Source organism: Setaria viridis, chromosome 3 (assembly GCF_005286985.2).
Source record: "Setaria viridis chromosome 3, Setaria_viridis_v4.0, whole genome shotgun sequence".
Lineage (NCBI taxonomy): Eukaryota > Viridiplantae > Streptophyta > Magnoliopsida > Poales > Poaceae > Setaria > Setaria viridis.
The window spans coordinates 6,603,533-6,618,993 of record NC_048265.2 but is presented as its reverse complement, the minus strand read 5'-3'; the positions used below and the strand labels follow the sequence as shown (position 1 = coordinate 6,618,993).

General features: G+C 44.0%; 2 protein-coding genes across 4 annotated transcripts; one reads left to right on the top strand and one right to left on the bottom strand.

Annotated features, from left to right (window-relative positions):
- Positions 1–1,073: 1,073 nt before the first annotated feature.
- On the top strand, positions 1,074–2,790 carry LOC140222097 (uncharacterized). The gene has a single exon (XM_072292280.1). It carries the CDS (start codon positions 1,420–1,422, stop codon positions 2,653–2,655), a length of 1,236 nt encoding a protein of 411 aa, XP_072148381.1. The 5' UTR covers positions 1,074–1,419; the 3' UTR covers positions 2,656–2,790.
- A 7,847-nt stretch (positions 2,791–10,637) lies between these two features.
- On the bottom strand, positions 10,638–14,845 carry LOC117848377 (putative disease resistance protein RGA4). 3 transcript variants are annotated; one of them, XM_034729755.2, is made up of 4 exons: positions 14,401–14,538; positions 11,916–14,300; positions 11,071–11,147; positions 10,638–10,987 (listed from the first exon to the last, which is right to left on the bottom strand). In XM_034729755.2, exons 2-3 carry the CDS (start codon positions 14,296–14,298, stop codon positions 11,104–11,106), a joined length of 2,427 nt encoding a protein of 808 aa, XP_034585646.1. In that variant the 5' UTR covers positions 14,299–14,300; positions 14,401–14,538; the 3' UTR covers positions 10,638–10,987; positions 11,071–11,103. The 3 variants fall into 3 exon arrangements, with proteins under 3 accessions (XP_034585646.1, XP_034585644.1, XP_072148706.1); XM_034729753.2 differs by having other exon boundaries at positions 11,916–14,834; XM_072292605.1 differs by lacking the exons at positions 10,638–10,987; positions 11,071–11,147 and having other exon boundaries at positions 14,163–14,300; positions 14,401–14,845.
- Positions 14,846–15,461: the final 616 nt, after the last annotated feature.

Sequence of the window (15,461 nt, the reverse complement as noted above, 5' to 3'; positions counted from 1 at the left end):
AGGTCATTTTTCTAGTAGTGTAATTTTTGTCTCAATCAAATAGCAGCACGATATTCGACGAACGGCAGTCACCAGGCTTACAAAAGGCGGGGCTATGCTTTGGGAACGGGCGAACATAAAAGATATTTTTATTTTAAACAGCTCAAAGCAACTAACTCCCTAGTCTACGGGAGTCACATCCCTCAAGAAAATGACAATAATTATGTGCCGTTATATATCCTATTTTAGGATCATAACAATATCAACAGACATAGGAAACCAATACCGCACATTCAAACCTTCCAATAGGTATACATATTCACAACAAATTTTCAAACCATACTAACTAGTCATTTTGGCACGTGTGCCTTGCAGCTAAAGGTACAATTCCGTCCATAAATATATGATGTTTAGTAAGCATATATTTATGGACGGAGGTAGTATTTAGTAAGCAAGTGTATTTGTGAATAATTTGACAATAAAATCATGGTACAAGCTATACAGTTGCAAACGTAGACTTTGCATGGCATATATTTGACTTCATGATGTAGGGCAGCTTATAGATTTGGTAAAATTAGCTAGGTTTTGACTATGCTTTTGAAATAAACGAACAAAATACAAATTTGTGTCATTTTTAAATTAACTTTTAAAAATATTAGCCCTGTTTGTTAATTGAAAAGCAACTAGACAGGGAATCTTGTCTTGGTTGGGCTTGATTTTCTAGGAGCTGGCCTGCTGGGAGGATACAATGAGCTGAGGGGGAGAAATAATTTGGAATCACTTGGACGGGTTGGGGCCTAAGAATGTCAAAGCCAATTCTATATACAATTTTCCATTGCTAAAAAAATAATAATATTCTACCATGGTAAAATACCTTTCCAAAATGCTACTATTGAAAACGATCATAAGCGGTTTTTGTTGAAGGGATTGGGATGCATAACCACACTTCCCACCTTAATCGGTTAAGCTATGATCGTTTTCTCCGAAGGCCTCTTCCTGTGGAGCCTCACAGGTCCAGATCACTGGGGAGGTAACAGGCCAAAGTAACGGCCTCACGGGTTCGCGCGATCCACCAGTCGCCACCGGCCGGTCAACCAAGCAAGCTAAAGAACGTCAAGAGCGAGGTCGAGAAAGACGGCCCAAGAAACTGCTATCAAGCGTCATTTCAGCTAGCTAGCGCTCGTCCTTGGTCCAGACTCCCAGACAATTTGCCAGGGGAACTCGAAGAGAAATTGAGGGTCAGGACTGAGTCCAGCGACTGAAACCCTTCGGAATCTCAAGTCAGCCACAACGAATCGTCGTATAACCGTGTTGTGTCATTGCGCGTGGCTAACTCTTTCAATAAATTCTCAGAACGTCGGGAAGCATGCAGATGCAGCAGCCCGCAGACACATACGGACGGACGCAGCAAACATCTACTGCAAACATTCCCGTTCCATTATGGGTTCTGATGCCAACACGCAGTCGGCGGAGGCAGCAGCCGAGAAGGAGCCGACCAGCAGCAGCGCGCTGCTCGTCCTCGTGTCCTTGATCGTCCGCGTCGCCGCCATCGCCGTCGTGTCCTGCAGCTTGGCCCGGTCGGCGTGGCTGGCGCGCGGCGACCTGTGGGACCTGGCCTTCATCGCCGGCGCGGGCGCCGTCCTCGCCGCGCTCTTCTGGTGCCTCCGGCAGGCCGAGCGGCTCACGCCGGGCTCCTCCGCCGTGGAGAGGTGGCGGCTGAAGGCCGCCGTGTGGTTTCTCTCCACCGTCCTCAGCTGCGCGTTCGCGTACCGGGTGTCGCTGGTCATGCTGCCGGCGCTGGTGGTCCTCATCTGGTGCATGACGTCCTTGGTCGTCCTCGCGGGCTTCGTCATGCTCGTGCTCTGCAACTGTAAAGACTACAAGTACCAATGCCTGGCCTTCATCGCCGGCGTGGGCGCCGTCCTCGCCGCGCTCTTCTGGTGCCTCCGGCAGGCCGAGCGGCTCACGCCGGGCTCCCCCGCCGTGGAGAGGTGGCGGCTGAAGGCCGCCGTGTGGTTTCTCTCCACCGTCCTCAGCTGCGCGTTCGCGTACCGGGTGTCGCTGGTCATGCCGCCGGCGCTGGTGGTCCTCATCTGGTGCATGACGTCCTTGGTCGTCCTCGTGGGCTTCGTCATGCTCGTGCTCTGCAACTGTAAAGACCAACAGTACCAATGCCTGGACGAGGTCAACGATGAGGCCCAGGCAAGAAGAAGAAGAGCCGCGCTCGCACTCGCGTGCTGGCTCCGGGTCACCGTCATCGCCTTCATGGCCTGTAGCGTCGCCCCGTCGGCGTGGCGGGCGCGCCAGGACCCGGTTGAGCTGGCCGTCGTCGCGGGCCCCATCGCGCTCCTCGCCGCGCTCTTCGTGTGCCTCCACCGCGCCGAGCGGCTCACGCCGGGATCGCCGCCCGGGCAGCGGCGGCGGCTGCACGTCGTCGTCTGGGTCCTGTCCATGCTAACCGTCTGCTTGTCGGCGTACCAGATATCGCGGGCCTTGCCGGCCGTGCTGGCGATCGCCGTCTGGCCGGTGACGTCCTTCTTCGTTCTCTGGGGCTTCTACATGCTCGTGCTCCGCAAAGACCACCAGTACCAAGAACTGGACGGCGTCGACTGTGATGCCGCCGCCGGAGACGCCAATGCCTTCATAACGGCTAGGCCTGCCGACGACTTGGTTTAGTAACTATATAGTTAGCAATTGATCGTTCTTTCCCTTCGTTTCGTTTGTCGTCCGTACGTCAGGCGCTCATTTGTGTTGTGCTTGTGCTAGAGTTCATCGTAACGTACAAATAAACACGCCTGAATATGAATAGTACATCTGCTTCTTGTTGCAAGAATTTTCTTAGTATAAGAATAAGATTGACATCTAGTCTCTCCATTAAAATAATAAAATGTTGGAGGGAGAGAAGCAAGGGAACGAAGAAAGAAGCCGAGCGCCAGCAAGCACAGCAACAACCCTTGGCGGCGAATAGGGGGATCTAGTTAGTTGATGAGAAATGGTAAGCGATTTATTTATGTCTCAACACTGATCCCTACATGTGGAACATGAATCTACAATATATTTGTATTTAGTTGTGCTAACTATGATTTAAATCGAGATTTTTATACCATGTTAAGATACATGCACCATTAAGTTATATTTAAAACACCCTGATAAATTAGTAGAAAATACGGTCAATTCACTTATACTTTAATAAATTAAATTTGGACTAGGTCACCACCATTACTGTCACCTCTGCCAAACTAAAACGCAAGATGGAGTGCATCGATGTCAATAATCCATGAATTGCCAAGAGTCAACAAAAAGGATGCCGTATGTTTCTTAGCATCGTAACCACCTTTCAAACTGCTGCAATCCGACCCTAACCTCCTTCCAACTTGTTACTGCGCTGTTTCTCGGCCATCCTTCCAACTTGTTACTATGCTGTTTCTCAGCAACATACAGGCATGTAACAGTCATGTACTCCCTCCATCCCAAATATAGCTATGTTTCAACTTTTTCAAAATCAAATATTTTCAATTTTAACTACGAATAGCGAAGTAATTATATAGACTAATAACTTAAAAATGATAATATTAGATTTATCATGAAATCAACTATTATAATATGTAACCTTTCTTATTTGAAATAAATTATTTTTAGAGATATTGTTGATCAAAGTTAAAAAGTTTGACTTTGAAAAAAAATCTAAATGTAGCTATATTCTTGGACGGAGGGAGTAGATAGCTTTGGTGCCAATTTTGTTACACACTACAACATGATAGACCAATGCTCATTTTTTTTCACCATGGCACCCGCATTTTTCTGCCTTTAGGGTCCTTTCTCAATCCTGATAGGTGGATCCTGTATACTTGTATACTGCTCTATACTAACATTGTAGCTCTGTTCCTAACACTTGGACCAATTATACCGTTTTTAACAGATGACTATATTATTTCGCACCGATATATTTGGTTTCGGCAGACAAAGCGCACCAATCTAACTAGTGATGATATACACGAGCCGTAATGCACACCTAGACCATTGCAAGCAACACACTTGAGACACAGTAGCATCCAGATCCAGCACTCCTCTCCTCAACCGTTGTTCTCCACCATTGTGTCGGGCGGTATCTTTTTTTTTTTTGAAGAGAGGCAGAGCACTGCCGATTCATTTAAAAAGATAGAAGTTTATGGTTACAATAAGCTTGATATTACATAAGTTAAATGTCTCTTTCATTGAAAAAGAAGCTAACATAATTTATTACGAGCTACTCAAACCCATAGCTGGGTTTCCACAGGCACTCCTTCTCATGTTGATACCATTTTGAATCATTGAGAAAACTTGATATGGGCACAGACTCTCTCCTTCAAACACTCTCCTGTTCCTCTCTTTCCGAATATTCCAAGCTGAGAACATTAAGATGGCAGCTGTTGATCTTCTTTCTTTTGCTGTGACTGCCCCTAGAGACCTCTTCCACCACTCCTCAATGTCAGCTTCATTTATCTTTGGCACCTTGATTACTCCTTGGGTCCAATTGCTCACTAACAGCCACACATGTCTAGCATAGCTGCACTGCCTAATGACCTATATCGGGCGGTATCCTACAACCCCATTATCCCACCTACCCTCACTGCCTGGCAAACAACCTCCCCAAGCTTCTCTCTAATCCGACAGCATCCAAATTCCAAATCCTTTAGACCCTAACCCTAATGTCGCTATCGTCGGAGAAGACCCTAATGTCGCTATCGCCGTAGAAGAGAAGGCACCACTCTAGAAACAGGGAAACTTGCCATCTCTGATCAAAATCTGATATGAAATTCAACAGATTTCTATCCTAAACCTGATGACAGATATTCTCAATTCTCATGAAAAAACCTCAAGACAGCTATCGATGCGTTGTTTGTCAATCCGCCGCCAATCCCCACCACACACAGCCACCAGCCGAGGAGGCCCATGCAAGAAGAGCGGTTAGAGCGCTGCTCGCCGTCACATGCCTGTCCTGCGTCGCCATCATCGCCCTCATAGCCTATAGCATCGCCCCGTCGGCGTGGCGGGCACGCCGCGACCCGGTGGAGCTAGCCATCGTCGTGGGTCCCTACACACTCCTTGCCGCGGTCTTCGACTGCCTCCACCATGCCGACCAGCTCACGCCGGAATCGCCACCCGAGGAGTGGCGGCAGTTGAACATCGCCTCCTGGGTCCTTAACGCGCTCCTCATCTCCTTGCTAGCGTACCAAGCACTGCAGGCCTTGCTGACCGTGCTGTTGTTCACCGTCTTGTTAGCGGTGCCCGTCGTCGTGCTCACGGGCTTCTACGTGTTCGGGCTCCGCCGCCTCTACCAAGGCCAGCGGTACCAAGAACTGGACGCGTCGACCGTGATGCTGCCACTGGCAATGCCTTCAGAATGACTAGGCCTACTCAAGAACTGGTTTTGTGACTATACTCCTAGTTAGCAAACACCGTGGAAAAATGACCTTCCATCCTCAACAAAAATCTCGATTATTTTTGGACCTGAGATGCTTTAGTCCAGGGTCTAAATTTTGTAGTCTGTGGAGACACCTTTAGTCCCGGTTGGTGTAACACCAATGGGGACTAAAGGGCCACGAGTTACTACAAAAGGATTGCATCCCCTACTCAGTCAGATGTGCTGTGTAGCTGAGATGGTAAGGAAGCTACGCACGAGGCTTGAGGTCGTGGGTTCCAATCCCATACACTGCGCACGAGCTTATTTTGCATGAAAAATCGCGTGACTCTCGATTGGAAGAACGAAGAGTCACGCATTGGACCCGACATAACTATTAAGAGGATGGATAGTTGGACTCAAATAAGACTATCAAAAGAGAAATTTTTAAAATTGAAAATATGCCTATCAAAAGAGAACGGAGGGAGTAGCAATTGATCATTCTTTCCCTTCGTTAATTATGCTATGGTTGTCCGTGCATCAGGCGCTCATTTGTGTTGTGCTAGGGTTCATCGCAACATACGTCTATCAATTGCAACGTCCCCAATGGAGTATACAAAGGTCAGTCCCAACCTAAGACACCACCACATAGTTTCTATACATGCCATGTCATATAGACATTAGATATAAAATTATATTGGTAATAAATGATTTCTTCAAAATAAAGTATCAACCAATCTCCTCTCTTCTCTCTCCTTTCCTCTCCAATCTCCCTTCCCCATTTCTTAGATTGTGTGTAGACATGGTTTCTCGCATGAGAAATCATTTCCTTCTCTCCCTTCAGTAACTCTCATGCCACATCACTCTTTTGCTTACATGTCATGTTTATTCAATGCTATAGAAACTATCCTCGTCACTAGGTTGGGTAGCTTTGCCTTTTGCTACAAGAATCTTCGTGGTGTATTATTAGTGTAAGAATAATCAATGATTGGTATTGGTAGCTCTTCCGTTGAATGCTTGGCTCTCAATGTTTGATGGCCAGCCACGACTTTCTTACTATTACTAATTTAGTAATAGGACATGAAGCCACCTAGAAATTCTAGGTGGACATCCTAAAAAAAGAGAAGTTCTAGAAATTTCCTCAATAGAGCAAAACATCTAGCCATCGATTTGGTAGACTAAACTATCATAGCCATTGTATCTATTATGTTTTCTAAAAAATTATCCACATCTACCATTATGAAACTAGCTTAAAGTAACCCCTAAATTTATATCTAAATTAACCACCTCTACCATTATAGAAAATAAACTAAAGTAACCCTAATCTTCATCTAAATTACCTACTTTAACCCCTAAATTTGCATCTAAATTGCTCACAGCTAACATTATAAACATAACTTAAAGTAGCCCCTTAAATTTGTATCTAAATTATCCACATATGCCATTATTAAAAATAACATGAGATAACATGTTTGTATAAAAATATTTAAGGTATATATGCATGGTATAGAAAATAGTGATTAAGGTATATATGCATAGTGCGTGTGTGTCACCATTTATAAATATATAGAGAAAATTATGAGAATATAGATTTTCATCGTGGGTCCCTATGCACTCCTTGCCACGGTCTTCATCTGACTCCACCGTGCCGAGCAGCTCACGCTGGAATCGCCACCCGGGGAGTGGCGGCAGCTGAACGTCGCCTCATGGGTCCTGAACGCGCTCCTCATCTGCTTGCTGGCGTACCAAGCACCGTAGGCCTTGCTAACCGTGCTGGTGTTCACCGTCTTGTTAGTGGTGCCCATCGTCATGCTCACGGGCTTCTACGTGTTCGTGCTCCGCTGCCTCTGCCAAGGCCAGTAGTACCAAGAACTGGATGACGTCGACCGCAATGCTACCATCGGCAACGCCTTCAGAATGGCTAGGCCTACTGATGAACTGGTTTAGTGACTATACTCCTAGTTAGTAAACACCAGTGAAAAAATGACCTTCCATCCTCAACAAAAATCTCGATTGTTTTTTGACCCGGGACTAAAGCATCTTTTGTAGTAACTCGTGGCCCTTTTAGTCCCGAGTCTAAATTCCGTCGTCCATGGAGACACCTTTAGTCCGGGACTAAAGGGCCACGAGTTACTACAAAAGTATTGCATTCCCTACTCAGTCAGATGTGTTGTGTAGGTGAGATGGTAAGGAAGCTACGCACGAGGCTTGAGGTCGTGGGTTCGAATCCCACGCACCGCACAAAAGCATATTTCGTATGAAAAATCGCGTGACTCTCGATTGGAAGAATGAAGAGTCACGCATTGGATCTGAGATAACTATTAAGTGGATGGATAGTTGGACTCAAATAAGACTATCAAAAGAGAAATTTTTAGATTTGGAAATATGCCTATCAAACGAGAAAGAACGGAGGGAGTAGCAATTGATCATTCTTTCCCTTCATTAATTATGCTTTGGTTGTTCGTGCATCAGGCGCTCATTTGTGTTGTGCTAGGGTTCATCGCAACATACGTCTATCAATTGCAACGTCCCCAATGGAGTATATGAAGGTCAGTCCCAACCTAAGACACCACCACATTGTTTCTATACATGCCATGTCATATAGACATTAGATATAAAATTATATTGGTAATAAATGGTTTCCTCAAAATAAAGTATCAACCAATCTCCTCTCTTCTCTCTCCTTTCCTCTCCAATCCCCCTTCCCCATTTCTTAGATTGTGTGTAGACATGGTTTCTCGCATAAGAAACCATTTCCTTCTCTCCCTTCAATAACTCTCATGCCACATCACTCTTTTGCTTACATGTCATGTTTATTCAACGCTATAGAAACTATCCTCGTCATTAGGTTGGGTAGCTTTGCCTTTTGCTACAAGAATCTTCTTGGTGTATTATTAGTGTAAGAATAATCAAAGATTGGTATTGGTAGCTCTTCCCGTTGAATGCTTGGCTCTCAATGTTCCAACTATTGATGGCCAGCCACGACTAGAAATAGGACATGAAGCCACCTAGAAATTCTAGGCGGACATCCTAGAAAAAAGAGAAGTTCTAGAAATTTCCTCAATAGAGCAAAACATCTAGCCATCGATTCGGTAGACTAAACTATCATGGCCATTGTATCTATTATATTTTCTAAAAAATTATCCACATCTACCATTATGAAACTTGTTTAAAGTAACCCCCTAAATTTATATCTAAATTAACCACCTCTACCATTATAGAAAATAAACTAAAGTAACCCTAATCTTCATCTAAATTACCTACTTTAACCCCTAAATTTGCATCTAAATTGCTCACAGCTAACATTATAAACATAACTTAAAGTAACCCCTTAAATTTGTATCTAAATTATCCACATATGCCATTATTAAAAATAACATGAGATAATATGTTTGTATAAAAATATTTAAGGTATATATGCATGGTATAGAAAATAGTGATTAAGGTATATATGCATGGTGCGTGTGTGTCACCATTTATAAATATATAGAGAAAGTTATGAGAACATAGATTTTCATGTTAAAAATATAGTTCAAACTTATGGTCCACTAAACAAATTCAAGTGCATACTCAATGCAAAGTAAAAATAGAAATATTATAAATGTAGATGGAAACGTTATAGAGTAATTACTAACTAAAGTCTATCACAATCAGATAAAGATAATAAGTATATATCTATATAAATATTGCGTTAGAATATTTAACAAATGAGAGAGAGTTCAAGTTAATAATTTTAATTTTTAGATATACGTCTTTATTTTTTTTCAATTGGAGACTCCACATTCTCACCAGACACATCAGGAAAAAAAGACTAATCTTACAAATTCTCTAAAAAATAAAAAAAATATCTAGGTATAAATCATATAGACTCTAATAATCATATCCATTGGTTTATTATATTTTCTAAAAACTTATCCCCCACTATCATTATAAAAATATTCTAAAGTAAACCCCTAAACCTATATCTAAATTATCCACCTTTGGTATTATAAAAAATTTAACATAACCATAATATTCATCTAAATTTAGGGTGCCATGATCCTGCCGAGAATCAGTTCAGATCAATTCCTGGTGCAACTATAATTAGTGATCTGATACAGTAGGCATTTCTAGTGTGGCTGCTGTTTGAGCCCTGTTTCAATATATAATTGTAGTTTATCGTTGCAAAGGTCTCGTCTCAACATGAGTTTCTACTGTGGTTCGGCAGGGGGCTCCCCGCCGACAGCAGCGCGCAGTGGAAGAAGCTCGTGGCTACGCTGGCGGCGTACTGGCATACCGCACCAAGTCTACGGTGCAGTGCGGTCTGTTCCTATTCATATGCATACTCTGATGAGTAGTACAATCGACCGGCGTTGCCATGATCCAAGGAATTTAAGCCTACTAGGGGCGTCAATTGCTTGGGGCCTGTTTTGGACACAATAATTCTGTAGTAAGATTTTCGCAGGGATTTCACAAGCATATGTTCAGTTTTACATGAATTAGGATTTACGGGTTTAGTGATAGTCTGGAGTTAAGATGCAATCGTGTCTGCTCCTTGCTGCATGATCAGCAAGGCATCAGCATTCTGATTGTCCCCGTGCCTGCTCTTTTCTGCATGATTAGTTGGCTGCTCTGTTAGTCTGTTTTCGGATTTATTGGTTGCTGCAGTCTTTTGGTCGATGCATATGTGTTCTTTCTGCACTTTAGTTTTCAACACCCTGCTGTAGGATGCGTTGCGAATGAAGGCTTATGGTAATGTTGGCTGTCTGGTGCACTAAGTATGTGTGGGTACTAATCACCCTCTGCTTTGTTTCACAATGCTAGAATTGCAGACCATGTGCCTTGGCAGATCACCGGCCGGTGCCTTTCCTGGCTCTTCTCAGTCATGCAGCTATTTGCATTGACCTTTTTGTCCTGACGCTTCCAGGACGACTTTGTTTTCTTTACAAATAAATTGTTCTCAGGACCAATTTCTTATGGCTCATGGTACCGTTAATTCGTTATGGACCATGACGCAGCACCACAGATTTGGTAACTCTGAATTCTGTATTGCAGGGAAGTTAGTTACCGAATAACTTTGTCGCCATTTATTTTGTTCATGTAAAATGATGACCTCCGAACTAATTTCTTATAATTCGTCGCAATCACCATTCTTTTCAATTTCATTGGAGACTTAACAGGAGAAAAGACGCTGCAAGAGAAATAGGACTTAACAATAAAACTTATGCACAAGATTGGACTATCCGAAGACTTGCGGGATCGCCCTGCACACCATTCAGTATTAGATACACAGATGGAATGAAGTTCATCACATTTAGTGCATTTCAATCAGCAGCTTAAACCAGCTTGTCGAACAACAAGTATCTTCTGCAGTCATGTAGAAAAACACATCCTTACATCAAGTGTTGGTTGTGTTTCGCTTATGCTGGAGCGCACACATATTCAAACACGTCACACTTGAAAAGAACAAAGAAGGATTAAAAACTGGAGCATGCATCTCTGTATGCTAAATTCTTCCGTTTGCAGTCTGGCATTGGTTTTCTGCTCAAAATCAAGGCCTTCAGCTTGACTTCACTGGTGATAATCATCAGAAAGGGCAAACGTATCTCGAGTCACAATAATCCATCATTTGCAGCCCTGGCAACGATCCTACAAAGAAGTCAAACACGGGAGTCAGCATTAGAAGCTAGTGTCATATAAAATCAATCATCAGGCACACGAATATTACGAACCATGGTAATAACTTTCATCAGGTCTTCAATCTGCTATTTCAAGCATGCCAGCCGCCTCCTAATTGAATATTCCCATCCTGGCAGGTCAGGTCGTGATACAGGAGAATGGTGTCAGAAGTTACGCATGCAAATCAACACCAAATTGGAAAGTATATATACAGGAGAATGACTATATACGACATCCAATAGTATTGGAAAGTATATATACAGGAAAATGACTCAATAGTATTGTACAAGCAAAAAATATGTTTTATGTAAAAAGGCATCAGGCATTTAAACAAAATTACACATATTCAAACTTTATGTCATGGAGCTAGTGAATTTCGAGAAAAAACGTTAAGACAACTAACAGGGAAAATAATCACAGAGAACTGTCAACTATAGCATACAGTATTGGTTCAAAATGACAGGAAAAAATAAATTCATCAGCCTCTTGGATTAGAACTAATATAGTTTGGCCACAGTAATTCCATCATGCCACACTTCAATATGTTAGTAAAGGAAGTTTGATCGATTATACTTGATTCGAATTAGCTTTTACAACCAAGGTAACAAGGGGCGGCAAGGATCATCTGATAACTAAATTCCTTTGAGGGACAAGAGAAGAGAGACACAAGGATGACTACACTAAAGTGCATCATTAATTCTGCCTAAACTTGTTGACTGAATTTTACTAGAGGTTCTAAACACTGTTAAAACTTTTTAATCACTAAATTGTACTACCACATCTTGTGGTAACTACTAGTATGCTTATTAAGTCAATAATTGCATTTTTGCCAAAACACCAATTGAGCTCCTGGTCACTTTATTAAAAGAAATGGACAAAAAAAAAGACCGGAGGTTACCTTCGTAACGGGCATCTAGTGTTTTCTCCTCGAGATGATCCAGACGTTGCTGTAGGCTCGAGGGAAGCAACTTTATACCAGGACAAGATCGAATCTCAAGAGCTCTAAGATGTGAGTACGCTTGAGGCCCATTCGGTAAGGATTGCAGGGTGCTGCAATCACAAAGGTCGAGGTCTTCCAGCGACAGGAGCCTTCCTAAGCAAGATTCCAGCGATTTCAATTTACTGCACTTCATAATACGTAATGTTTGGAGGGCATCCAGCTGTCCTGATAGGGATCGAAGATTGTAGCAATGCAAAATCACCAAGATCTTGATGGACGGAGGAAGATTGGCAACCTCTGACAAGCCGTGGCACGTGTAAATAGCTAATGTCTTGAGAGATGCCGGTAGGTTGGGAACCTCTACCAAAGATGGACATTCATCTAAAAGTAGATACTCTAGACATGGCAGGAGTCCACTCCGTTCCGGAGCAGATTGCTGAGAAGTTTCTTGCGTGCGTCCAGTCAGTTTGCTGCATCCCTTAATACATAACTTCCTTAAGGATACCAGGGCCTGGAACACGTTTTCTGGCCAGTAGACAAGAGCGTGGCAATACTCAATTGTTAAATCTACGAGCTGTGCAAAACATGTCCATAGTGGCAGTGCACTTGAGTGGGAGAACAAAAGGTTGTATCCCACTAAATCCATACGTGTCAGAGGGGATCTATGCTTCCATTTCTCCCTGCCATGCACCAACTCACTCGAACTTTGTTCAGCCACCGATTTTGTTTTTGTGTCATTGGCTAACAACGTCAGTTTGGACAATGAAGTGTAGAGGTGACGGAGGGCAGTCATGTACTTCATTCCCTTTGGAAGTCGTTCAAGATTGTAACAGTAAAAAAGGTACAATGTTTGCAGATGATATAGGACGCTTATATCTTCAGGAAGTGATTTAATATTATAGCTTTCTGAGAGATCAAGATACCTCAGGTGATGTAGCCATACGGGTTCTAAACCTAGCATGGTCCTTGATGTTGAACCTCTCATGATCTTGATCTTTAATGCTCGCGCAGACCTGTATTTTGACAAATGTTGCAAGTCTTTGTTTACATATTCCTCACATATCAGTGTTTGTATAACCGGAGAGCCTTTCTCCAGGGAAGCATTCAGAAGAGTTTCTGGTTGATTGACTGGCAATAATAAATGACGAGCTGAATGTGGAAAATCCCCACTTTTACTCTGTTCTGTAGCTATAGCAGCGCATTCTTTTCCCATAGAATCCAATGCAACGTCATGCATAAGGTCATGGATCTTACAAGTAACTCTAGAGACCTCTATATCAGTGAACTCAAATGGGATCCCCTTCACATCATGGAAAAATGACCTTGACGTAAGCTCAATGAAAATATTTTTACCTGAAATTTCAGGATGTTCTTCTCCTCGTAGCACCGGGATAAAACCATTGGCCATCCATAACTGGATCAACATTTCCACGTCAATCTCATAATCTTCGGGAAACATAGCACAGAAAGCAAAGCATTGCCGCATATGTGATGGCAAGCAATTGTAACTCAGCTTGAGTACTGGTAAGATTCCATTTCTATCATCACAAATTTTTTTTCTCCTTAGCACATCCTTCCATTCACGCGCGGTGGTCTTGGTACTTAACACGGAGCCCAATGCTGTAGCAGCTAAAGGAGAACCAGCACATCTCTTTGCAACATCGCCAACCATGTTAACTAGTTCACGAGGCCAATCCTTTTCTTGTTTGGAGCTGAATGCTCTTGAATTGATAATTTCCTCTATGAATTTTTCACCCAAGCGTCCAAGTTCATAGGCTCCTTTAGCTGCACCCATCATTAGTTGAGCGACTGCTTGATCACGAGTTGTTGTGAGCACTGAGCTGCCGCTGCCACCATGCTGAAGGTAGGACTTCAGTTTTTCCCACTTGTGTGCCTCATCACGGTTCCAGACATCATCCAATACGAGGAGGTACCTCTTCCCACTCACTGCATTTTGAAGCTCGTCCAATGCTGAACTTCCATTTGCTTGACAACCATTCTTCTTAGCTTCTTCCACAATTCTTTTAGCCAGGGTATCCACATCAAAGTTGTCAGAGACGCACACCCAGAGTCGCAGCTGGAAATGCTTCTGAATCTCAGGATCATTGTAAACAAGCTGAGCTAAGGTGGTCTTCCCCATCCCTCCCATCCCGACGATAGGAAAGACCATGAGATTCACATTGCTAGCTTTATCGAGCAACGACTTAATAATCTTCTCCTTGTCTCCAGCTCTGGATCTGCCGGCAATGTCCACAGGGTCGATGATTTTAGAACTATTCTCCCTCAAGTGATTTACGGGCCCTGGTGGCCCTGATCGGAATTTGAACCGGAAACAATTCATCTCTGCGATAAGGACATCAAGTTCTTCCAAAATTATGCGGAGCTTGTTGCCCATCTTGATACGAAACACAAAACGGTTGAGAGAAGGGAAGAGCTTAATTACATCCATGCCGAGCTCCTTGTAGTGCCCCTCCTCCCTGGCTTTGCGGCGGAGCGCCTCGTACTTGAACTCGTCCAAGACGTCATTCGCCTGGTAGGCCACTTGCTGGACCTCCTCCAACCAAGCTTTCGCCCCTTCCCTCTTGGCTGCCGCCTGCTCCTCGGCGTCGGTGATGACGTCCAGGATGGCCGGCAGCTTGCGCTTGAGGAGCTTGTGCTGCTTCTCCAAGCCCTCCATCACCTGGTATTGCTCCAGGAGGTAGCTGGAGGCCTTCTCCTTCAGCATGGACACCAGTGGCCCGACCACCATGGTGGCCAGTACCTCAGCCATCGGAACGCCTGGAGCTCGATCAGAACACACGCGTAGGGGACACAGTCACACAGGGAAACACACAGTTGCAAAGTGGAGAGGAAAAACACGGGAGCCAGCTAATAAAGCATCTCGAGGCCAGCTAATAAAGCATCTCGAGGCCAGTACTGAAAATATGTGAAAATTGATGACAAGAATAATTCGTCCATATAAAGTTGACTGCACAAAGGAACGTACCTGTCCCTTTTCAGCAAAAAGCACAAGATGCTTTTCTCCATTTGCCATTACAACAAATACGTTTTGGCATGGATGCCAGAATCACCTGCTAAATAAGTTTTAACTTCAAGATTCCAGCAGTATGGTAGAAAACAGGTAAATACGTTGCCTAACCTCTTGAATTACCCCTAATTTGTCAAACTCTTCTTTACTAATTATCGCGGTGACCTCTGTCGATATAAAAACACCAAGAGCTGTTAGTAAACAGTGGTAGAATTAGACGGCTAGGGTTTGGCCGGAGTCGGGTCGTGGGGGCAGGACGATCCATAGGGGCAGGAGGAAGGACGGGTGCGCGTCGCTGGAACTGCCAGCGGCGCGGGGAAGGATAGGAGAGCGGCAGCGATGACGAGCGGCGCGGCATCGAAGGGAGGCGGCCGTTCAAAAGAGGGAGGGGAGAGAGAGAGATCGAACGAGGATGGGAGGGTGGCAGCAGGCCAGCGACGGCGACGCGGCGCAGGCATTGAGCGGCGGGGGTTCCT